The 21,210-nt window shown below is 43.7% G+C and overlaps 3 protein-coding genes across 3 annotated transcripts in view; 2 read left to right on the top strand and 1 right to left on the bottom strand.

Annotated features, from left to right (window-relative positions):
• Positions 1 to 2,701, bottom strand: part of BICRAL (BICRA like chromatin remodeling complex associated protein) — a 45,752-nt gene extending 43,051 nt beyond the window's left edge. Inside the window, exon 1 of the mRNA XM_064648336.1 lies at positions 2,678 to 2,701. The gene's annotated coding sequence lies outside the window, so the exon portion shown is untranslated. The remainder of the gene's footprint in view (positions 1 to 2,677) is intronic.
• Positions 2,702 to 2,774: 73 nt separating this feature from the next.
• On the top strand, positions 2,775 to 3,998 carry TBCC (tubulin folding cofactor C). The gene has a single exon (XM_064648339.1). It carries the CDS (start codon positions 2,857 to 2,859, stop codon positions 3,877 to 3,879), a length of 1,023 nt encoding a protein of 340 aa, XP_064504409.1. The 5' UTR covers positions 2,775 to 2,856; the 3' UTR covers positions 3,880 to 3,998.
• A 6,781-nt stretch (positions 3,999 to 10,779) lies between these two features.
• Positions 10,780 to 20,527, top strand: PRPH2 (peripherin 2). The gene is made up of 3 exons (XM_064648338.1): positions 10,780 to 11,657; positions 14,337 to 14,583; positions 20,150 to 20,527. Exons 1-3 carry the CDS (start codon positions 11,077 to 11,079, stop codon positions 20,384 to 20,386), a joined length of 1,065 nt encoding a protein of 354 aa, XP_064504408.1. The 5' UTR covers positions 10,780 to 11,076; the 3' UTR covers positions 20,387 to 20,527.
• The last annotated feature ends 683 nt before the right edge of the window (positions 20,528 to 21,210 follow it).

Raw genomic sequence — 21,210 nt, 5'->3', positions numbered from 1 at the left:
CAGAGAATTTTGTACCTTACTTTTATCTAATATCCTCAAACAGCCAAAGTGCTTGTTGCAGCTTACCCAAATGAGTCCAAGCCTGAGCTACAAGGCTTACATTTTATTCACGTGGTTACTGTTTGGGAAAGTGTAAATCTTCTGTTCCCTATGGCTTTTAATGGAGCACACTATGCAGCCTGAAAACGTAGAAGTTACTGCTAGCAAAGTCAGGAAGAAAATTGAGTCTTTGTATGACCACAAAAAATATATAGATATATATCCATGCCAATATCAATTATACCAAAACCTCAAATTGTAAGTGTGGAAAGTAATTTTGGAAAATCAAGATGAAGCAGTTGGAAGAATGTTACTGCTCCCTTTTTAATTTTTCATTATGGTCATATGTTTCACCTTCTTATGTCTGGGGTTTTTTTGTGCACATTAGTAAGGTGAAAAGATTCCAGTCGCTCCCAGAAGCTCCTATTTACAAAGGTATCTGGTCCTCATTAATCCTCCAATCACCTATAAAAAGACCAATTTAGAATGCCTAGCTTTCTAAGTGCCCAAGTAAAATAAGAAGTTATTATACTACAGCATGAAATACTTAACATTTATTTTGTGCTGTGTACACCAGTGTTTGCTTGCAATCTCCCCATATATAAAGTTGTCTTACCCGCTGCATTTCATCTACTGGGTCACATCTGTGTAACAATACCAAAGCCATATTCCAGGAGCATTCATGCATAGTGAGAAACAGCAAAAGTCTTTTTCTGTCAATATTCTTATTTATGGAGTAAATAATAATATTAATTATATGGGATAATAATAATAATTCCATAATAATACTCTATGGGATAAGCACATCACTGTTACCACCTGTATTACCTAGTCTCATGGGAGCATAGAGGCAAAAAAAGCCTGCTAGGTAAAGAGAAACTTACACATCTTTCTGACAAAACACCGTGGAAATAAGGAATTATTTTTTTTATTACAGTGAATTAATTGCACCATATGCCTGCCTAATGGAACATTGCTGCAATTACTGCAGAAGCAGATATGACTTTATTAGAAAAAAAATGCCTAAGACTTACTAAAAGTTTCATATAAACACATTGGTAGGAAAAAAAAAAATCAAGCAACAATATTTCAAGATACCCTTCCTTTTTCATGATTGAGCACTCCCCTTCTGCAAGTTAAGCAAAATTCTGGACCCATTAACATTGCAGTGTTGTGACAGGTGTAATGTTGTAAGAGCTGCAGTGCATCAGCCACAAAGTTACCCATCCTACTGCCCGTCCAACCTGCTCCAAAGTGCTACTGTTACACAACAATTCCTTTCAATCTCCTTATTTTATATTTTAACAATGTTAAGGAAGGAATATTCTCTATTTTAGGGCAAGTCCTTCATGCACTGAAAGGATTAAAGGCATTTCACTGGTTTTCTTCAGTCATCCTAACTGGGCTGACACTATCACATATAAGGTTCAGGTACTCCGTACACTCTAACAGTATTGTGTTTAACCACATTTCTCAGGAAACAGAAAACGTCTGCTTTCAAGCTAAGGCTACCTCCAAATGCTAACCTTAAAGGGCATAACAACCTATACTTCCAAACAAGAACATTAAGCAAAAAACTCATGCTATTACCAAACAGAGGACAGTAACTGAAATTCAGATTACCTACTTTAGGTTTACCACCTTTTTGTTTCAATTGATAGTTTTAGGTCCTGTGTTAATTTTTAACTTTGAAATGACCAGGGAAGGGAGATGGTATTTGTAGAAATGGACAGGAGTTAAATTTTTTTTCCATATGTTTAAAAAAGAGTGCTTTGCGTTAACTTTCTTTGCAAAAGTTAACGTTCCAGTAAATAGAAGAGCAGTTCTCAAATGAATACGGCAGAATGACGGTCACTGTTTTTACTTTGTAGCCAGGTGTACTTCATTTGTGGTCCCTGCTGCAAATTTACTTAAAATACATCTACCAATTATAAAAGGCACTGAAAGTCTTCCTTCCTGTGTTTCCATATAGGCCTCTGTGGATTACTCACACAGTCCTCCCTCGAGAGCACAGTAATCCATAGGCATTTGCTCCCACGTTCCCCCTCAAGAACTGAACTCTCTTCTGAAACAAAACACTCCAGAAAACAAACAAGCCGCTAAGAAGGAAACGATGCACCCGGCAGCACCTTTGCAGTCACCTGCAAGGATTAGCAGCCTTTTCTACAGCCCCTTCCCTGCGAGAGGGGGGAACAACAGGGAAGGTCTATTAACACACTGCCTTTACGCAACCCCCCCGAAGGCGCTGGCCCTGTGAAGCTGCCCAGGGACCCCACCCGGGCAGGGGCCGGGACCGCCCGACGCCTCCAGGGCACAGGGGAGGCTCAGGGCAGCAGGTGGAGCGCTGAGCTGGGCCCTGCCGCCTCCCGCCCGCCCCTGCTCCGAGCCGCCCCTTCCCCGCGCCCCCCGCCCGCGGCAGCTCCAAGCCCAGGGCCGGCCCCGCTCCCCATCGCGGGCGCGGCCTGAGAGCGGCGGGGGGGAGGAGGCGGCCAGGGGGGAAGGCAGCAGAAGGGCGGGAAGAAGCAGGCAGTTACGCGCTCGCACGGCAGGGAGCGGGGCATGGGGTTATTTATATCCCGGGCGCTAATTTGGGAAGCGGGATAACCCACGGCGCGCAGCACCTGCCACGAACACTCACCCCATCCCGCGGAGAGGCGGCGGCCCCTTTAAGACCGCGGGAGACCCCTCCCCCTGGCCCTCCCGCCCTCTCCCGCCGCGAGCCCCCCGGCCCGCCAATCGGCGGCGGCGACGCAGCCGGGGCTGCCGGTAGCCAATCGGTGCGTGGCTTAGTGACCGCAGGGGAGGGGAGCGGGCAAGATGGCGGCGCCGGGAGAGGTGGCGGGCGCGGGGGCTCCGTCGCAGCCCGAGGTGGCCGCGGGCTCCGCCGCCGTGGTGCTGCCGGAGCGGCTGCAGCGCCGGGAAGCGGAGCGGCAGCAGGGCGTGGAGCGGCAGCGGCAGAAGAAGGAGGCGCAGGTGGTGAAGGAGGAACAGAGCGAGTTCTTCCTGGCCGCCTTCGCCCGGGAGCGGGAGGCCGTGGAGGGGCTGCTGGCGGCGGGCGCGCTGGAGGAGGCGGCCGGCCGCCTGCAGGCGCTGCAGAAGCTGCTGACGGGCAGCGTGCGGTTCCTTGCGCCCTACGAGGTGCGGCAGGGGCAGGAGGCCGTTGCGCGGCTGCAGGGGGACTTGGCGGCGCGGAGGCAGCAGCTGCAGCCCAAGAAGAAATTCGCCTTCCGTGCCCTCAAGAAAGAAGCGGCCCCGGGCAGCACCCCGCGCCTCGCCGAGCCCGCCCCGCCGGCCCCCGCCGCGCCCGGCCCCGGCTTGGCCGAGGGGGAGCCGGGCGGGGAGCCGCTGTGCGGGTTCAGCGGCGCCCAGGACGCGGAGCTGGAGCTCGGCCCCGCGGAGCTGCGGCAGCGGGACGTGCTGTTGTCGGAGCTGCGCGGCTGCCGGGTGCGGCTCCGCGGCAACCCCAACACGCTGCGGGTGCGCGACTGCCGCGGCTGCACCGTGCTCTGCGGGCCCGTGTCTACCTCCGTGATGGTGGACGGCTGCAGCGACTGCCTGCTGACAGTGGCCTGCCAGCAGCTCCGCACACACCGCACCCGCGGCTGCCGCTTCTACGTGCAGGTGACCAGTCGGGCCGTCATCGAGGGCTGCTCTGAGGTCTCCTTCGCCCCCTACTACTGGAGCTACCCGGGTATCGAGAAGGATTTCGAGTCGTCCGGGCTGGACAGAGACAGTAACAACTGGAACCTGGTGGATGACTTTGACTGGCTGGCGACTGACAAGCCTTCGCCCAACTGGAGCCTGATCCCCGAGCAGGAAAGAATCACTTGCTGGGACTGACTGCGGAGGCAGCTCTGTGCTGTGGAAGAGATCCTGGTGTAAACGCATGGATTCACAAACTGCGGGACTTGATCTCCGCTATGCCATTAAATGATTCCGTTTGGTATTTAAGTTGTGAATTGCAGTGTATGACTGGATTTTTTAAATTGAAGAATACCGATCAAACAGAGTTTACTTGTCTACACAAACTGCTGCTATAATCTTTATATATCATAGTGAGATTTGCCAACTTCTGCAGTACCTCATTGCTGAGTTTTTCCTAATTAAGGTGGAGCAAGGGCCAGTGATGCACAAACAACAGTGAGCCTCTATTGCAGCTGTAGTGCTGCTTTCACTCTACCAGGCAGAATCTGCATTAGCTGCAAGTAGTGCAAGCTGTCCTGGAATGGAAAGATCAAATAACCAGATTTTTCACATTTTTGTTGTTCTCAAGTTGCAGACAGCTGTACACTATGGCTTATGGAGAGTGCAAGAGAATAATTCCATGAGGTAATGGGAACAAAAGGTTAATTTAAAGGAGGAGTTTGTAACTGCACAGTGTAAGCAGACTGAGATGAATCCTAGACGGTGATATAACGATGAGCCAGTTTCTCTTGATATGTTTTAAGTCTAAGTTGTCTTTAGGCTTTTATTTTAAATGAGATAAGCCAAAAGAAAAAAAGCATTCTAATAAACATTTAATGCTTTCCTAATATATTAATGATTGTTTGAAATCAACAAATCTGTAGAGGCTGTGTAAATACTAAACCTTCACAATCTGAAAATGTTATGTGAAAAGATGCTTCTTATGTAAACAGCTTGAAATGAGTCTTTGAGTATGCTTTCAGGGTCATTTACAGCAAGTGTAGATTAACATCGCAGAATTTAGGTAAACTGCTCCTCTGCAGCCTGAAACTAAAGGGCAGAGATGTTTAAGTATGTCCCACTAGTTGTTCCATCTGTCTACCAGACAAAAGGCTTTGTGTGCTGTGATCCTAATTTACAGCACTCTGCTACTGCCCAAGTACAGTGGTGACAGGGAATCACTAAAGTAGAGGTGCTATATTCCAGTTCCAGAATTTCATGTTATATTGCACAAAGTGCACAGTGACTTAAGTCCCATTTTTCACTCCTGCTAAATAATAATAAAAAGGTAGCAGCATTGTGGAATACAATGTCTTTACAGTGCCCTGCTAGTGGTGGTGAAGTGGCCACTCTCCATACATAAAGTATACACTGCAGTTCTATGTTTCTGAAACCCCTCCTTAACTTGTGACATTTTGCAAGACATAATTGTTTATCTTGCCTTAGAATCTGCATAAAGCTTTATTTTAAAGCTGCAAAATATTTTTGCTGCTCTGCCATCATATATGTGCCTCTAACAGACAGTAAATGCTAGCTGAACCATCAAAAGCTGCATTGCTGCCATGAGAAATATCTGAAACTTCACTTGACAGGTTTTGAGCAGAAAAACCTTTTATCTAAGTTGTTTTCAGGATATTTAATTTAAAAGGGGAGGGGGAAAGGGATTTTTTTTATATTCTTCACAACTTTGTTTTGTTTACTTCTGTTAATATATACTTTTTGACTGAATTGAGTTTTGCATTTCAAATATATTTGTTTAGAATTGTTTCACTTGTCCCTTTACTACGTTCTTTGCATGATAACATCATAAAGTGATGTAAAGAATACACCCTTAATCTTGCTTTAATGTACATAATTAATATCCTTTGTTAAAGGGATATGATCAGTTGAGGCTCTCAGGGAACTTGGTTTTAACACATCCATCCTAGTACAGAACCTGATTTAGTATTCCATCATTCTTCTCCACAGATCCTGGTAGTGACAGATAAATCCCTTTAGCATCCTCTGGTCTTGGGATTGCAAATTGGTCAGCCTGTGAGAACTACAGTAACACTGTTGTTCTGCTCGCCCAAAGCTCTAAATATTCATGCTTGCTTACGAGGAGGGATCCTGCCAGGCTGATACCAGAGATGTACTGAGGCTTCTCAGTGAAGTTCACAGTGGCATGTAAGTGCGGTTCTGAATTAGCTGTTGGTCCATAGCATGCGGTATTGCCTGAATAAACAGAGCATGAGTCAAAACAAGGAAGTTTAGGCTTCAGTTTTGCTCTGAAGTGGCTTTCTTGGTGACGTTTCTCAGAAGTCAAGTTATTAACATCCCAGTTCATAATGTTTTCTTTCCTCCAAGTACTTAACTTTTGTCAAACCAAAATTAGTAGGTAGTACTCTTCAGGACCATGACTCCAGACTGTTCCAGACAATTACTTTCCCTTAAAGATTCATCATTACCTTTGTAATACAAAACAGGTAACTGACTCTTGGTCTCAAGCACAGCAGGAAACAAAGATATTCAATCTGAGAACAGCAAGATTGAAAATTTTTGGTCAGACAAATACCTAAATGTGATTTCTAGTTCTAGATATGTACCCCTTACTGGAGTCCAGGCATTTCCCTCTGTCTGCCCCTGCTTCTCTGAATACCAGGAACAAAACCAGAGTTATTTGCCTTCTTTCTTTATCCAACCCTCTTTCATTTAAATAGATTCTGGTGGGACTCTGGCCAAATTACTGTGTAAAAAGACAGGTATGATATACATACATAACACAATTTCTTACACACTTTTATACATTATATTTCTGAGGGCTTGGATTTTTTTTTTTTAAGTTTCTTCTTACTTAAGCAATAGCTGTATATAGAGAAGGATCAAATCTTAGTTGCTTTACCTGGAATTGCTTCAGGTTTTACTAAAGAGCCAGTTCTATCACATACAAGGACAGATAGAAATACCAAGAAAAGAATCTCTGCAACTTGCAGATTTCAGCATTTCCATTCACATCATAATCTGATTTATCTGACTGACTTGGGGACCCGCCTGTTATGCTGAGATGTTTTCCAACAGTAATGACAATCATGAACCTTTTGTAAGATTTCAATTCCCAACATATTTCTTTCCTGTTTCTGCAAGTACAAACTGATTTCTAACTCCTACTCTTTCAGCAGCGAAAACTACAGCCCATCACAATCTTACAAATAAATACTCAAAATTAACATCTCAGAGATCAGAGAAAAGCTGTGTTTTCTGAACGTGTTACACACCATGTGGATATTGATGGCTGAAGTGCTGGGAACTACCCAGACCAGAACCACCTTAAAAGCTCCACAGTGTGTCCCAGTGAAGTTTAGGAGCCACAGGGTCCAGTGAGCCAAATCACTCGTCCCAGGGTTTACAACAGACCCAGCAGTGAATTGACCAACTTGCCTCTATTTCCAGCCTCAGAACCTGCAGTTACCTCATATGCCACAAAAACAGGAGCCTACCAAGTTACCTGTAAGGAGGAAAAAAAAAAGTCATAAATCAGACTTTTTTTCTCCACCTGTTTGTCATACAGTGTGGTGCATCAATTTTATCACATTTTTCCTCAGGAGTTTCCCTGTACACACCACATAGTTACGAATGAAAGCAAAACTATAAGCTAGGTTGCATGAGCACACAGTAGCTTCCCATCATAGGTAAAACGAGGTATAGTTGTTCTTGCAGTGAAACCTCACCACTCCTAAGGAAAGAAAAGGAAAAAAATCCTCAGAAAGGTTGCATCACAGAGCAGTGTGAAAGAAAGTTTGGGCCAGGAAATTATTTGATCGGCTAAGGGCATATCCATAGTTTAGGCATATATGTATTTTATATCTCATGTTCTTGAAGATGGAAAGATTAAGATTGGCCCAGGATTGGGCAGCAGACTGTTTAACAAATACCAGATTAAATTGTCTGCATTAAAATCAACTTTTTCCTCTCTCTTCACTGATAAATTTGTGGTTTATATTTAGGTTTTAGCAGGCATAGCTTTTTTGAAAGGTATCAATATTGTATTGTTATATATAGACATTACAATTTTTAACAATATTTTGAATTTGAACACAGTAATGGTGAGATCAATAATAATTTAAATAACTTATTCTACCTTTTTTTTCTCCAAAATGGCATATGAATTATGCATTTGAGTTTAATAGGCAACCGCTGAGGAGACCATTAACTCAAAACACTCTTACAGCAATTAGCTTTTATCTGCTATGGATCAGTTTCAGTATTTTCTGTTTGAAGTAGAAAGCAGCAGTAAGTGCCAAATTAAAGGTGAACCACAGCCAAGATAAATTTTTGTAAAAAAAGGAGATGCAAGGCAAAAGCAGTTTTCTTTTTTAAACTGCCCAAACCTCGTCTCCGTGATCCCCTGTAGCCTTCTCTGTGTCTTAGGTTGGTTGTGCTGCCAGAGACAGCCCTCGGCTGATCGGTTTGTGCTGAAGCTTGCACATGGGTTTATCCCGTGATTGGGATAGTGGGGAAGCATTACCTCCCAATTTAAAAAGTGTTAACTTCATTTTTTGAACGAAGTGTCAGAGTATTGCACATGATTTACTGCCACCAATCCCCTTTAAAACTTCCGAGCACGGTGAGTTAACTTGATGGGTGGGGTAGTTTTTGCCACTCTAAATCTCCAGCTCATATTGGACTATTGAAACTACTTAAATAAACAGCACATTTCCTCATCTGAGTTGTTTTAGTTGTGGTGATTGCTCTGTGATGACTTTAAAGGTACCACCCGAAGTCTTAAAGCCCTGAGTGTTCCTTCCTAAACATCAGGTGAATTACTGATCATCTCCCAGATAACACTAACTAACTATTTAGGACTGCTTTATTAGGACCCCTCCCATTACCTTTGTTTAAAGCAGAAGAGTAAAGGGAAGAGTGAGCCCTGAAGCATATGCTGCATGTTCTATTTAAATATTTTATTCCTGAATTGATAGGAAACACCATAGTTATACAATTAGATGACTTTGCTGCATCATACATATCATGGATATCTGAATGTTAAGTCATTAAGGTAGGGGGTATTCAGACTGTCATCTGTGCTCCTGAATACCAAATTACCCATATCCAGAGCAGCACCAAGCTTACATTAGCTGTGGGCAGGTTTAATACTTTTTGTCCTGCAGGACATATTTCACTGCATATCCTCATGATCCACAGACCTGATAGAAAATTCTTTCCACTTTTAATTGCAGTTTCAATATGTCATCACTGACAAGAAAGGAAATGGTTTCAAGTTCCTTTATCTCGAATTAACTTTAGGCTGTCAGATAAATACACATTCCAACTATCTCAAGTTTCTTAGCTGAGCCCTGAAAAGTCAGTAAAACATAACATGTGCTGCATGGTTGTGGGATATTTTGCCAAGAAGTCAGGAGAGATGTTATTTCAGCACTGTGGCTTACTACTCAAAAACATTTAATGGGCTCTCTCAAGAAACAGCACTTATCCACTTCACAGCAAGCAGAGAGAACAGCCTCAATGGATAATCACCTTCCTCCTTTCCCTTACACACTCACCGCTCACTAGCAAGGGCAACAGCAATGTGAACAACCAGGCTTGCTTTAGAAAAATCCCAGTTACCAGCTGCTCTGCAGGTCTCAGCAATAGCACGAGGATGGGCCAGGAAAGGTCCACCACCAAAACCTTCTGTTAGCATAGGAAGAAGTAGCAGCTTCCTAGCTTTTGTCCTTGTTGAAAGGACTTTGAGCATTCCAGGATCTCAAGTGGTAACTGAGCAGCACCCATAGTACCACACAGCAGCAGACATCAAAATACTATTCTTCAGTGCTTGAATTTTTTTAATTATTACTATTATTTTTCACACTTGCCTTCCTCCTGGGCAGGTCCCCTTCCCCTGTCTCTTCTTGAAGGCTGGTGGCCATACTGCTGGCAGCCACTAGAGGATGCCCCCAGGGTATTTGGTTGTGGCATCAGCAGGTCTGGTTGAAGGGCTGGAGCAAAACCTCCCAGTCCTCCTCCTTGGGCTGCTCCTTTCTCCCCTGCGGCATTAGCGCCCATGTCCTCACACACCTGCAGGTTAATTTTCCATTGTTGGAGGTTGCCTGAGGTTAATTTTGCTTTGTGGTGGCAGGAGGTGAGCCAGCCTCAGGATTTTCCCAGTAGCTCTGAACATCTATGAGGCAAGGGGGGAGTGGGAGATGATATTTCAAATCGAGTAAAACTCCTCAAGCAATGGGAGAGTGAAAGCCCAGCACCTCAGCTTGTTGGAAACAGCTGTGTGTTACGAGGAGGAAGGCCACTGCCAAAGAAGAGGATTGCACCTATCCTTTTCTGCCCACTAGAGCGTGAAAGTGGAGCCAGGCTTCAAGTGCCTCAGCAGACCCCAAGGACCCCTGAGGTGTCTCTCCAGCTGCTGAGTTGCATTCCTCCCTGGTGTAAGCTCCCAGGGGGGTCTCCTTGGCCAGCCCTGCTCCTCTCCCTGGCCTGGTGATTATCCAGTAAGCTGCTCGTACCAGCTCACTTTTTATAAAAGCACCTCTAGATTTCAGCCCAGGGTTTATTTATTGAGTTTCTCTGCACTTTTCCTTTCTCCTCCTCTCCTGCCAAGATCCAGAGATGGTACAACCCAAGATGCTACAAGAAAATACCAAGCTTAGTTTTTTTAGGTCACCGTAAACTACACGCTTATCTGCTTTCAGAACACATAAGCCACAGGATGTCATTTCAAGTCAACACAGAAGGATAAGGACTAGAAAGTTGTTTTTGGCTGTAGATATGAATAAATCAGGATCATGTTGGGGGAGTATATGTTTGTATACAAGCAGCCTTTTTTAAGGGCTCTGTTTTAACCCAGAGCCTTCTTCCTCTTTCCTCAAAGGATCCATATTCTTCTGGCAACAAAGATCTTTTTATATCTTGGGTTTTCATATTCTGCCCAGCCTATCGTAAGAGAGCACAAATCTACTAAATAGTAAAATGAGGGATTACTTCCACTCATCTGTTGACAGACATTTCTCCAAATTGGATCAAATGATTAAAGGTATTAGAATGACGTCTTGCAGATCCAGATCAAATCATTTGAAACCTTGAGACCGTTTCTCCTTTACTTGGAAGAAACCACCAGAAATAGTTGTAGGTGCTAATTGCCCATTATTCTCACTAATGTGAAGTTGTTAATTGGGACCTTTGAATATTTTACTTGCTTGAATCCTAACCAGGGGAGTTCAAGATGGAAGGACTCTGCAGTGGCTCGCTTCCTGATGTGCCATTTGGGGTCTCTTCCAACGCCTGAATGGTTCTTCCTCAAGTTGCTTACGCTGAGAAGAGGGGTCCAGGCTGTGAAATCTTCCAACACCTCCCATTACAAAGATGGCACTGCTGAAAGTCAAATTCAATCAGAAGAAACGGGTAAAACTAGCGCAGGGACTATGGCTCATGAACTGGTTTTCAGTGTTTGCTGGAATCCTTGTTTTTAGCATGGGATTGTTCCTCAAAATTGAACTCCGGAAGCGAAGCGAAGTGATGGACAATAATGAAAGCCACTTTGTGCCCAATTCTTTGATATTGATGGGTATATTATCCTGCGCCTTCAATGGTTTTGCTGGAAAGATTTGTTACGATTCTCTGGATCCCGCTAAATTTGCCAAGTGGAAGCCTATGCTGAAACCTTACCTGGCACTATGCTTCATCTTTAACATCCTTGTTTTCTTCGTTGCTCTGATTTGCTTTCTCATGCGGGGCTCTCTGGACAGCACGCTGGCCCAAGGGCTCAAGAATGGCATGAAGTTCTACCGGGACACAGACACCCCTGGAAGATGCTTCATGAAGAAGACCATCGACATGCTCCAAATTGAGTTCAAATGCTGTGGGAACAACGGCTACAAAGATTGGTTCGAAATTCAGTGGATCAGCAACAGATATCTGGACTTCAGCTCCAAAGAAGTGAAAGAGTAAGTGATTTAGTGGGGTTTGTATCACATAGCATCGTTATTTGATCAGTATTATCCTCAAGAAATGTATGTCCCCACAGGCACAGACTGGAAGGGGATTTGTACGAAATGAGGTCTTTCTCTGCTCTTGCATAATAAGCATCCCAAGTGATCAGCTAGATTGCCTCCTCCCCTGACAAATTCCTCTAAAGTTATCCAGAACATAAAATATAAAGCATATTCTTACTCAGCTCAATGTAAACAGACTTAATATTTTTTACTGTCTTTTGCGTCGTTATAAAGCCATTACGTTGAGCCACACATACCATCTCCCAAAATTAATAGGAAAGTATCAGAACTTCACTTGTCCTAAGGCAGATTTCAATGTGATTTATTAACGTCCTAAAAAAAAGAATTCCCTGGATATGTACTGTTGATACCACTTCTAAAACTCCACTTAGATATTGACAATGAATCAGTCTAGTGGAAATAAATAGAAGCAGTAACAGTTTACCAATAATTTATGTGTTTTAGGTCCTTAATATTTAGAATTTTATTTTTATATTCATTTGATGGATTGCTTCAGCACTGTGATAATACTGAGCATCAACACCTATTGATGTTCCTAGCTTTACACAGTGGCCCTTGTAGCCAAATGCATTTTAAGTTCTCTCCTGTGCCTAATTTTTTAAAACCTCACATGAAACCAGCGCTTATTTCCTCTATACAAACCAGAGCAGATTGTTGATCAGAAACACCTTAATGGCTTTGATGTCACTGCCCAAAGAGGCTATAATCCCAAAATCAGGTTAGGTGCAGTAAGCTCAAGCAGAAAATAAACACAAGAACAAAATGCACCTTTGAAATTAAAAAATTAGCATTGGGCATAAATACCCGCAACCTTCTAAAAAATTAAGCATCAGAGAAAGAGATGGTTACTCAAGGTTCTTTGAGAGCATTACTTGTAACATTCATACTCTATGGTTGCACAATGGGTCCTGTAAACTGGAAGCAATGTGCCTTTTAAATGTACTGCCTGTGTCAAAAATGTCTGAATTAATTTTAAAAAAAGCTTGATGTATCTCTTGGAGTCCGGGCCTGATTGTGTAAGGGGTATTTCACTTGTGTGTCTCTCTGCATGTTGTTTTGACTTGTTGGGTGGTCTGGTTGTTTTTGCAATTCTGAGGGAGGACTTCATAGTGAAAACTGTTACAGACTTAACCCATTGCACTGCAGGGTTGTAACAAATACATTCTCTGTTTAATAACGGAGCATTTCCATTGCGAAGATACGCCCACGGGTATAAATAACTCCTTGAAAAAAACTTGCCAGCATTATATGGAGATTTGAGAGCTGTAACTTAATCCAGCAGCAGTGGAAGGGCAATGCACAGAGGGAAAACAAGGTTATACTGTCCTTAATAATTGATGCCTTGTTTGGGACTGAGACTCAAGGTAATTTCTTTGTACTACTGAGGCAGGAAGTAGGGCATTAAAAATCTACAAATGGATGTCAGTGAATTCAAGATTTGTACTACGTGGTGGTACACAATCTCTGCTCACATTCCTGGTGGGATAGTCCCGCCCCTTTGAAATCAATAGCAAAGTGCTCCTTAATTCCAGGGAAGGTGGGAGTCTGTCCCCCACAATGTGATCTTTATATTATTTGTAGAGTGAAGGCCTGATCCAATCCCTCTGAAACTGGTGGAGCATTTACACATGAATGTGAATTAGACCTAATTCACATTATCTAGAGATAAAACTTCAACTGCAAGTGTTTAGATATATTTGGGTCATGACTGCAAGATGGAATTTTCCTTCATCGGACTGTTGCAATCATCACTCTCTCTCTGACACAATTTTATATTATCCATATAGAAAGCTACAAGTAACACTCAGATTTTTTTCACCTTTCTAGATCACTGCAGCTTTCCATTCTGTCATTTTCTAAGGAAAATGGTGTGTTGTTAGAGTTGCAGTTCTCTTATTATAGCTTTTTTATGTAGTGCCTGTGGAACTATTTGCCTTCTAAGGTATCTCTTACCTAAACATCTTATAAGGCACCAGACTGAATGACTCTATGGAGAACAACCACAGTGCCAAATGAACAATAGCTGGGAAGCTCCTGTAAGGACTTTGGGAAATTTTGCAACGTCCTGTTGCTGAAGCACATTTCATGTTTCAAATACTGGCTGTCTTCCCAAGCCAAGAATAAATGCATAACCCCTCCCTGGAGTTACCATCATCAAAGAGAAGCTATTAGCTTTGCTGGATCGATGGTCTAGCTGGATATGGTGGGTCCTAAGGCTGTCAGGTCACTTCCAGCATCTCCCTCTCACATTAACTATGCTGTGATCACTCTTTTCTAACTGCCCCTCCTGCAATTTCTCTCTGCCATTTACTTTTGTTAAAAATTAATTTCTTTGAAGAAGAGACCCAAGAACACGCATATCCATCATGAGGAGTTATTTACAGACTCAGTGTAGCCTTGACATACAAAAGGATTTCAGAGAGGAAAAATACCCAGGACAAACACCACCATGTGAACAGGGGATGTGAAGGAATGGCATGGTCAGGAGGCACAGTGGAAAATTCTCCTTGTCTTTGCTTTCCTTCTTCGTGCAAGTTTGCTCCCGTATATCTTTGTATGGTGTGTGTGTTGTATGTGTGTATTCACGCTTCCTTCTGCCCTTGCCCATAGTCGGATCAAAAGCAACGTGGACGGAAGGTACTTAGTGGACGGCGTCCCCTTTAGCTGCTGCAACCCGAGCTCCCCAAGACCCTGCATCCAGTACCAGGTCACCAACAACTCAGCTCACTACAGCTACGACTACCAAACGGAGGAGCTCAACCTGTGGAACCGTGGCTGTCGGGAAGCCCTCCTGAACTACTACAGCGGCATGATGAGCTCCATGGGTGCCGTCACCCTCCTCGTCTGGCTTTTTGAGGTAACCCTCTCCTCTCAGCCCCACTTCGCTGAAGCACCAGCTCTGGCAGAGCAGAGTGTTTTTCAGCGTGGACTTTTCAGTTAAAGGTCAAATCTATTTAAAATAAATCACCAGCTGAGAAAACTTCTAATAGTGAACATCTAATAGTGAACATCTGCATAAGGCCCAAAAGGTCTCAGGCTGGAGACAGAGCTGGGAAGCACAGAGTGGGTGTGGGATTACAGACCTCCCTTGCAGAGCAAGGGGCCAGAGCCTCAAGCATCCCACAGCAAGAGGGGAAAAAGGGACTGATTTTCTGCCAAATATAAGGTGCTGAGCAGCGAAGAGACAGTGTGGGCTCTGCTGTCCAGATGCATTAATTTCACATGTCACCATTTGTGGGGAATGAGAAATACACAAAATGTTGGCAGTAATTTGTGGAACAGAAAGTGCAATCAAGAGGTTTACTTGCTGATGAAAATAAGACCTAAAGCCATGCACAGTGTCCAGCTTCAGGGCAGCATTTGGTTTAAGGTCTTTCATCAGATCCACCAAGGTTTTTGGGCAGAAAAAGTGGTTTAGGCGGAGCAGGTGGATTAAATTTATTTTATTCTGCTTCTCAAAACCACTATGCATATGCAAACAGCTGCCAATACTGCTGGTGTCTGTGGGCACTGCTGGTGTCTGTGGGCACCATAACCCAAAGTGCAGCTTTGCTCCTGAAATACTATTCATTCAGTGGGAGGAAAACATGCCCTCCTGCCTCTGGGAGGTGGCCAGTTTTCTATCTGGGGTTTAATCAATACTAATACTCAGGGAGCGTGGGCTGGCAGTGGCACAAGAGTTGGCATGTGAGGTGCTGGATGAGGAGATAAGGCAGGACCAGAGGACAGAGGTGAGGGTACAGCTCACTGTGTGACACAGAGTGCAGCAGACCCTTTCCAATCCTTGAAATGGCTGTTGCAAGTGGCATTGCCAATTTTAAATGATTCAGCTGGCTTTTAAAAAATTTAGATACATGCAAATTGAAAAAAGATGCACTATGTTTTGATACAAGCATTGGCCCACAGCCTTCCAGGAATGGAGATTCTTTTTAGAAAATAAACACCTACCCAGATAATCTGTAAATTGAAAAAAAAAAAAAAACATAAAGTTACTCTGTGTTGTGTTGTTTTAAAAATAACTACTCTGAACGGCAGAGAACTGTTCTACCTCCCTGTAATGCTGTTATTCTGGTAAGAAAAAAAAAGAGAAGCTCATATTTCAATCCAGATTTAAAGGCAGAGTTCTTTAAGAGAAGGGTATTTCAGGTATATATGAAAATCATGAAGAAATTCAAAAACTCAGGGGAAAAATGCACAAAAATACTAATGCCAGCTGCAAAAAGTCTTGATTAGGCACCTGTAACATACCTCTGCTGACTTGTAAGAGGTTAATGACAGTGATACGTTAACATTAATAGCAGTGATAAAAATGCAGTATTTTATGTGTAATTCTTCAAAGTACATCTGGGTATTTTTTTCAGCCTGTGGCATAATGAGAAATAAGATATCTTCTTTCCTTCATCTTTTTCAAAATAGTAGATGAGACTTTTTTTCAGGCAATCAGAGGACTCTCAGGGCAAAGCTTTTAAGAAACAACACAATCCTGGGTTATAATAACTTGCTCTCCTAAATATTTATGACTTGCCTGATAGTCCTCCATAAAGGGTCCAGATTTGGGTCTCAAACTCCCTCTGCTTTTAAGGCAAACTGAAGGGAGGAAGCCAAGCAGGAAGCAGACATAATTTAGTACATTCCAGTCAAGATAGGAAACAATTTTATACTGAGTAGGAGGACAACAGAGGTCCCAAATCCTGGCCAAGGTAAGTTTGGATCTGAGCAGGGTATGCCCAGTGGGCAGTGATTGTGCTGGCTCTGTGCTTCTCATTTCCCCTTGGACTGACTTTCTGGGAAGTTACAGAAAAGTGCAGAAGCAAAGGAGCATCCTGGTTTGCTTTGTACCTGGTGCCACTGTGAGTTCAAGCCAGCAAAACCCTTCTGAGGGCCGCAGAGAACTCCTCCAGCAGGGTTGTTGGTATTGCCGTGTGGGGAGGGGGCAGAGCGTGGAGGGAAACACTAATCACAGCTGTTATTTTGAGTTGTAGGAAAACATAATGTGCCAGACATGTAGGGACCTCAGGGAAGGCCGTTCACGTTTAACCTTTCTATATTAAGGCCAAGGAAGAATGAACCTGTTTTGGAATATCAAAACTTCTATTTAAAAAGAATGATAATATATTATCTAGATGCTGCTTTTACTAACAGAAGCTGTAGGCTTCCCATGAGTGACAACTGGTCATGAGGGTGACAAAAAAAGATCACACCCTGCTCTAGCTAAGCCGCCTCAGGCTAAACCCTGGCAAACAGATGGGCTTCGCTGCAGAAGGTCAAGCAGAGCAAGCCTGGATGTCTTCTTGACCCACCTCAGCCAGCAAAGAGGAAATGAGGGGTTCAAGGGTGCCCTGAATAGAGCATTTCAAAAGGAATAGAGTGAGGCTCGTTCCTGAGATGCTCCAGGTCCTTCACCTGTACAAACACATGGGTTGCAATAGGTCACAGCTACTGCAAAGGCCAAGACCCTGCAATTCACCTCACGTGTGGTGCCACAGAGGGAGCCCAGCACTGAGCTCCAGGAGAGCAGTGACACGAGCAGGAGGCACATTACACGTCCTGTGCTGGAGAGTGAACTGGTAATCTTCAAAACCAGGCCACGGGCAGCAGGGACACTCCAGATGGACACAGTTCGCTCTGTTGGCCCAGACCGAGGGGCTGAGCCTGCTGTGGTGCAGGGGATACACCAGCTCACCCTGTCCACCCCTAGCCCTGGAGAAACACTGTGGCTGTGTTCTTCCTGCTGCTTTAAAGTTGATGTAAAATGACAAGAGTTTCCATGACAGTTTGTCTGTTGGCCAGGGAAATCATCACTCAGCAAGACTGGACTAGCGCTGGGGCCCTGATGCCCCAGCCTTCTCTGCTGGATTGCAGTTAAGCTCAGCTTTACAGCTCAGAGTCACAGACTGGTTAAGGCTGGAGGTCTAACTGTGGCCTCACCAGGGTTGAGTAGAGGAGAAATATCACATTCCTCATCCTGCTAGCAATTCTTTGTCTAAAGCAGCCCAGGATACCATTTGCCCACTTGCCACAAGGGCACACTGCTGGCTCATGGACAACTTGGTGTCCCCCAGGACCCCAAGGCCCTTTGCTGCCACGCTGCTTTCAGCCAGTCACCCCCAGCATATACTGGTGCATCAAGTTATGCCTTCCCTGGTGCAAGACTTCAGCAAAACTGGTAGTCCAAGTCTCTGTGTGATCATATAGGAGACAGAAAAATTTACCAGATACTCGTCTCAAACATCCTGGATTCTATTCTCCTCTGGCAGAGAAGGCAGGCTCAGGTCAGTGGAGGTGACAAGAGCCCAAACGTTTTGCACTGCTTTTAAGGAATCTCAGCTTCAGGGACCCCAAATCTTTCTAAGCAAGATTTTTAAGAAAACAATGTTTTAAACTGAGAGAAAATGTCACAAAATCTCATCTGAAGGCTGGTCAGTTGCTCCCTGCTGCACAGGCACATTCCTTTTATAAAGCAGGACCACATTTAGTGACTTAGAGCCAGCCAGGAAGCCTGCAAGAACAGCTACTTCGGCTTTCAAATAGTGGGACTTGGCAAGTCAATCACAAAACAAAACTCCTGCTGACATGCAGTGAGGCAGCACAAGTAGAGAGCAACATGGAGGCCACCTTCTGCATCCAGCCCTGTTATTTTGTACTGGCAACAGCATTGAAGTTCGAAGATATCAGTCCTGTGACTGAGAACAGGAAAACTGTGACTCAGAGAGGAAGGAAGATGTCAAAGACTTTAAATCTCAAGACTAATGTGACGGGATTTGTCAATTCTGATGACTTTTATGGAATAGTGCTTCAACTAATTCAAGTCATCATAGTATTGGCTAGATAAGATTATTTCCAGAGTGAGGGCCACTAGAAAGTTCCTTGAGGACCAGTGTGTGGCAGGTCATGCATTATGTTAGAAAGTATGAAAATTTGCCTTTGGATATGGAAGTATTTGATGAAGCTTGTTTGTTTGACCAACGTTTTTCCCTTTCTGATCTTGAACGAAGGCAGAGAAATATGAACATCTGCAAATTTTGAGAGTAACCAAGTGTAGTTTGGTCTTCCAAGAGTTTAGAGACACTGATTCTACGCAAGTAGGATGACCACAGTAGACAGGCTAATGAATGGTCCATGGAAGCACATGCTTGAGCAGTCCCTCGAGGCCAAAGGCCAGATGTGAATACTGCCATTGGCCATGCTATGTGGCTGAATCCCAACTTCAAATCTGCTGCCCTCTTTAGCCATTAGGGTTTAGGAGGACCAGAAGTAATCAGTTCTGTGGTAATTTGGATAGGGTAGCGGGGGCATTGTACTTCCCTTACAGAACAAATCCTACGAGGTCATGGACAACATTAAATGTTCTCAATCTTAGCTTTACCCAGCATGTGAAAGACTAAACTAATCTTACTGCTGTCCCATCCTGACCACCTGCTCTACCACGTCACCAGGCTGGCTCTTCTGGGCACTGCCTTTTCTTTCTCTTTCTCTACTTCAATCTGATTGATTACTTTTCTTCATAAGCACCACAACAGTGGAGGTCAGATTGTTCTGAACAGTGTTAGAAAGGAGGAGACTGGTTAAAACCACTTTTTCTCTCTGGAGGCAGGTGTGGGGTGTTGCCAGTGTCAGAGGTGTTACACCAGCATAATACAGTAGAAAAAAACACCTTATTCAGGGCTGCTGGGACTTGGTAATATTTAACTGGAAATAGATATGAGTTTTAGATGGAACCAGTGAGAGATACCCCTGCTGCTTTAATTTCCTTATATTCACATCCCTAAATAAAAACAAAACCAGAATTTGAAGTAGACAGTGATGGCTCAAATCCTAATGCTGCTCTGTTCTGCAGAGATGCTGATTCATGAATATTTCCTTGATCAGCTTAATATATTCACCAAACATATTAAGGTCAATGCAAAGTAAAAATATTTAGAGTTAAAATTAAGTGGATGGTGGCAAAGGATGTTGTTCCACATAAAAACTGCTTTATGGATATCAAGTGTAGAGGAGTAGGGGTTGCACTGAAACCTCCCAGGAGGCACTGACCCTGTGAGGGGCCATGAAGAATGGTCCCTTGTGCACATGGCCCCTCCAAGGTGCTGTTCCACAGCAGCCAGCACGTACTTCCTTCATAAGGTGATACCTCCACTCATTGCTGACTGAGTGTCATGCTTCCCATGGTGCTCACCCATTTCAGAACTCCACCTTCTTTCCTACTCTTGAAGGGACATTTTCCTCCTGGGCATCTCAAGGGGGAAGGTTGCTCAGGATCTCTTGTTCAGAGGATTCTCACAGCCCTTAAGCTGTGGCAAGTTGGTTCCTTTGGCATTTGGTTCACACCACCAGCCAGGGCTGCTGATAGCAGAGGACAGTGAGGATGGAGGAGGAGTATCCCTGTTTGGCTGACACTCTCTGTCTTCCATTGCCTGGCACAGATATCGGTGATGATTGGCTTGCGCCTTCTACACACCTCTCTGGAAAGCATTCCGAACCCCGAAGACCCTGAATGTGAAAGTGAAGGGTGGGTGCTGGAGAACAGCCTGAAGGACACTTTTAAATCTGCACTGGAGAATTTGAAAAAGCTTGGTAAGTTCAATCAGGTGGAAGCAGGAGCCGAAGGGGCCGAAGGAGAGGAAGGAGGGAAGACGCCAGCCATCACAACGGTCAGTTGAGCTGCTAATTGATGTGGACTTTTTCTCAGAGAAAAATAAAACAAACTGAGAATTGTGAATATCTACATTTTAAAAGTTATGTATCAACCATCAGAATACACATTTCTGTGCATGTTCTTTTTTGTATATGGGAGCATACAACATAGTGCACCTTGGGATAATACTCTTATCCGCAATGTGAGTACACCATATCCATATCTTTTTGGGGATATGATCCCAACTAGGACTCACAATATTCACGTGTTCTCGTATCAGGGAAAGTTAGTTTAAAAATTAAAAAAAAAAAAAAAATTTAAAAAAAATTGCTGGCATCACACAGTGATCCATTCCACCTTATTTTGAAATTAAAAGTGAAATTTGAAAAGTTAATATTTTTTGTTCAAGATGTTTTATCAGTACAATTTCTATATTTCAGCTTTTAAAGACAAACAGATTGGGTTTCTGGAGAGTAACATGTTAGAATTGAAAGGAAGGAGGATTTCTAGAATTGTATATAACTTAGTATACAGGTATTTTGACAAACCTCTCATATGATGTGATTTTTGTTAATGTGCTAAGCAATGGTATTTTCTGCTGTATTCTTAAGATGTACATAGAACAAATGCAAACTTATGCTGAGAATTTATACACTAAGAAAAAAATCATAATTTAATGAAGCAGCCAAGCATCATGAAAACAACATTAAGGTAAGATTCATGGGGTTTGTTTCTCAAGGCTTTCTGCAGGCTGTATATCTTGAATGCATGTGTTGTAGACTTACGCTGCACCTTGTATTTAAATTCTACACAGAAGCTTAGCAGATTCTTTCTGTAGTGGGTCAAATC

Source organism: Pseudopipra pipra, chromosome 3, assembly GCF_036250125.1.
Source record: "Pseudopipra pipra isolate bDixPip1 chromosome 3, bDixPip1.hap1, whole genome shotgun sequence".
Classification (NCBI taxonomy): Eukaryota; Metazoa; Chordata; class Aves; order Passeriformes; family Pipridae; genus Pseudopipra; species Pseudopipra pipra.
This window is presented reverse-complemented; position numbering and strand designations above follow the sequence as displayed.

Coding starts and splice junctions, on each gene's coding strand:
- TBCC (XM_064648339.1), top strand. CDS start 2,857: ATGGCGGCGCCGGGAGAGGTGGCGGGCGCGGGGGCTCCGTCGCAGCCC.
- PRPH2 (XM_064648338.1), top strand. CDS start 11,077: ATGGCACTGCTGAAAGTCAAATTCAATCAGAAGAAACGGGTAAAACTA. Junction 11,658..14,336: donor AGCTCCAAAGAAGTGAAAGA/GTAAGTGATTTA, acceptor CCTTGCCCATAG/TCGGATCAAAAGCAACGTGG. Junction 14,584..20,149: donor TCCTCGTCTGGCTTTTTGAG/GTAACCCTCTCC, acceptor TGCCTGGCACAG/ATATCGGTGATGATTGGCTT.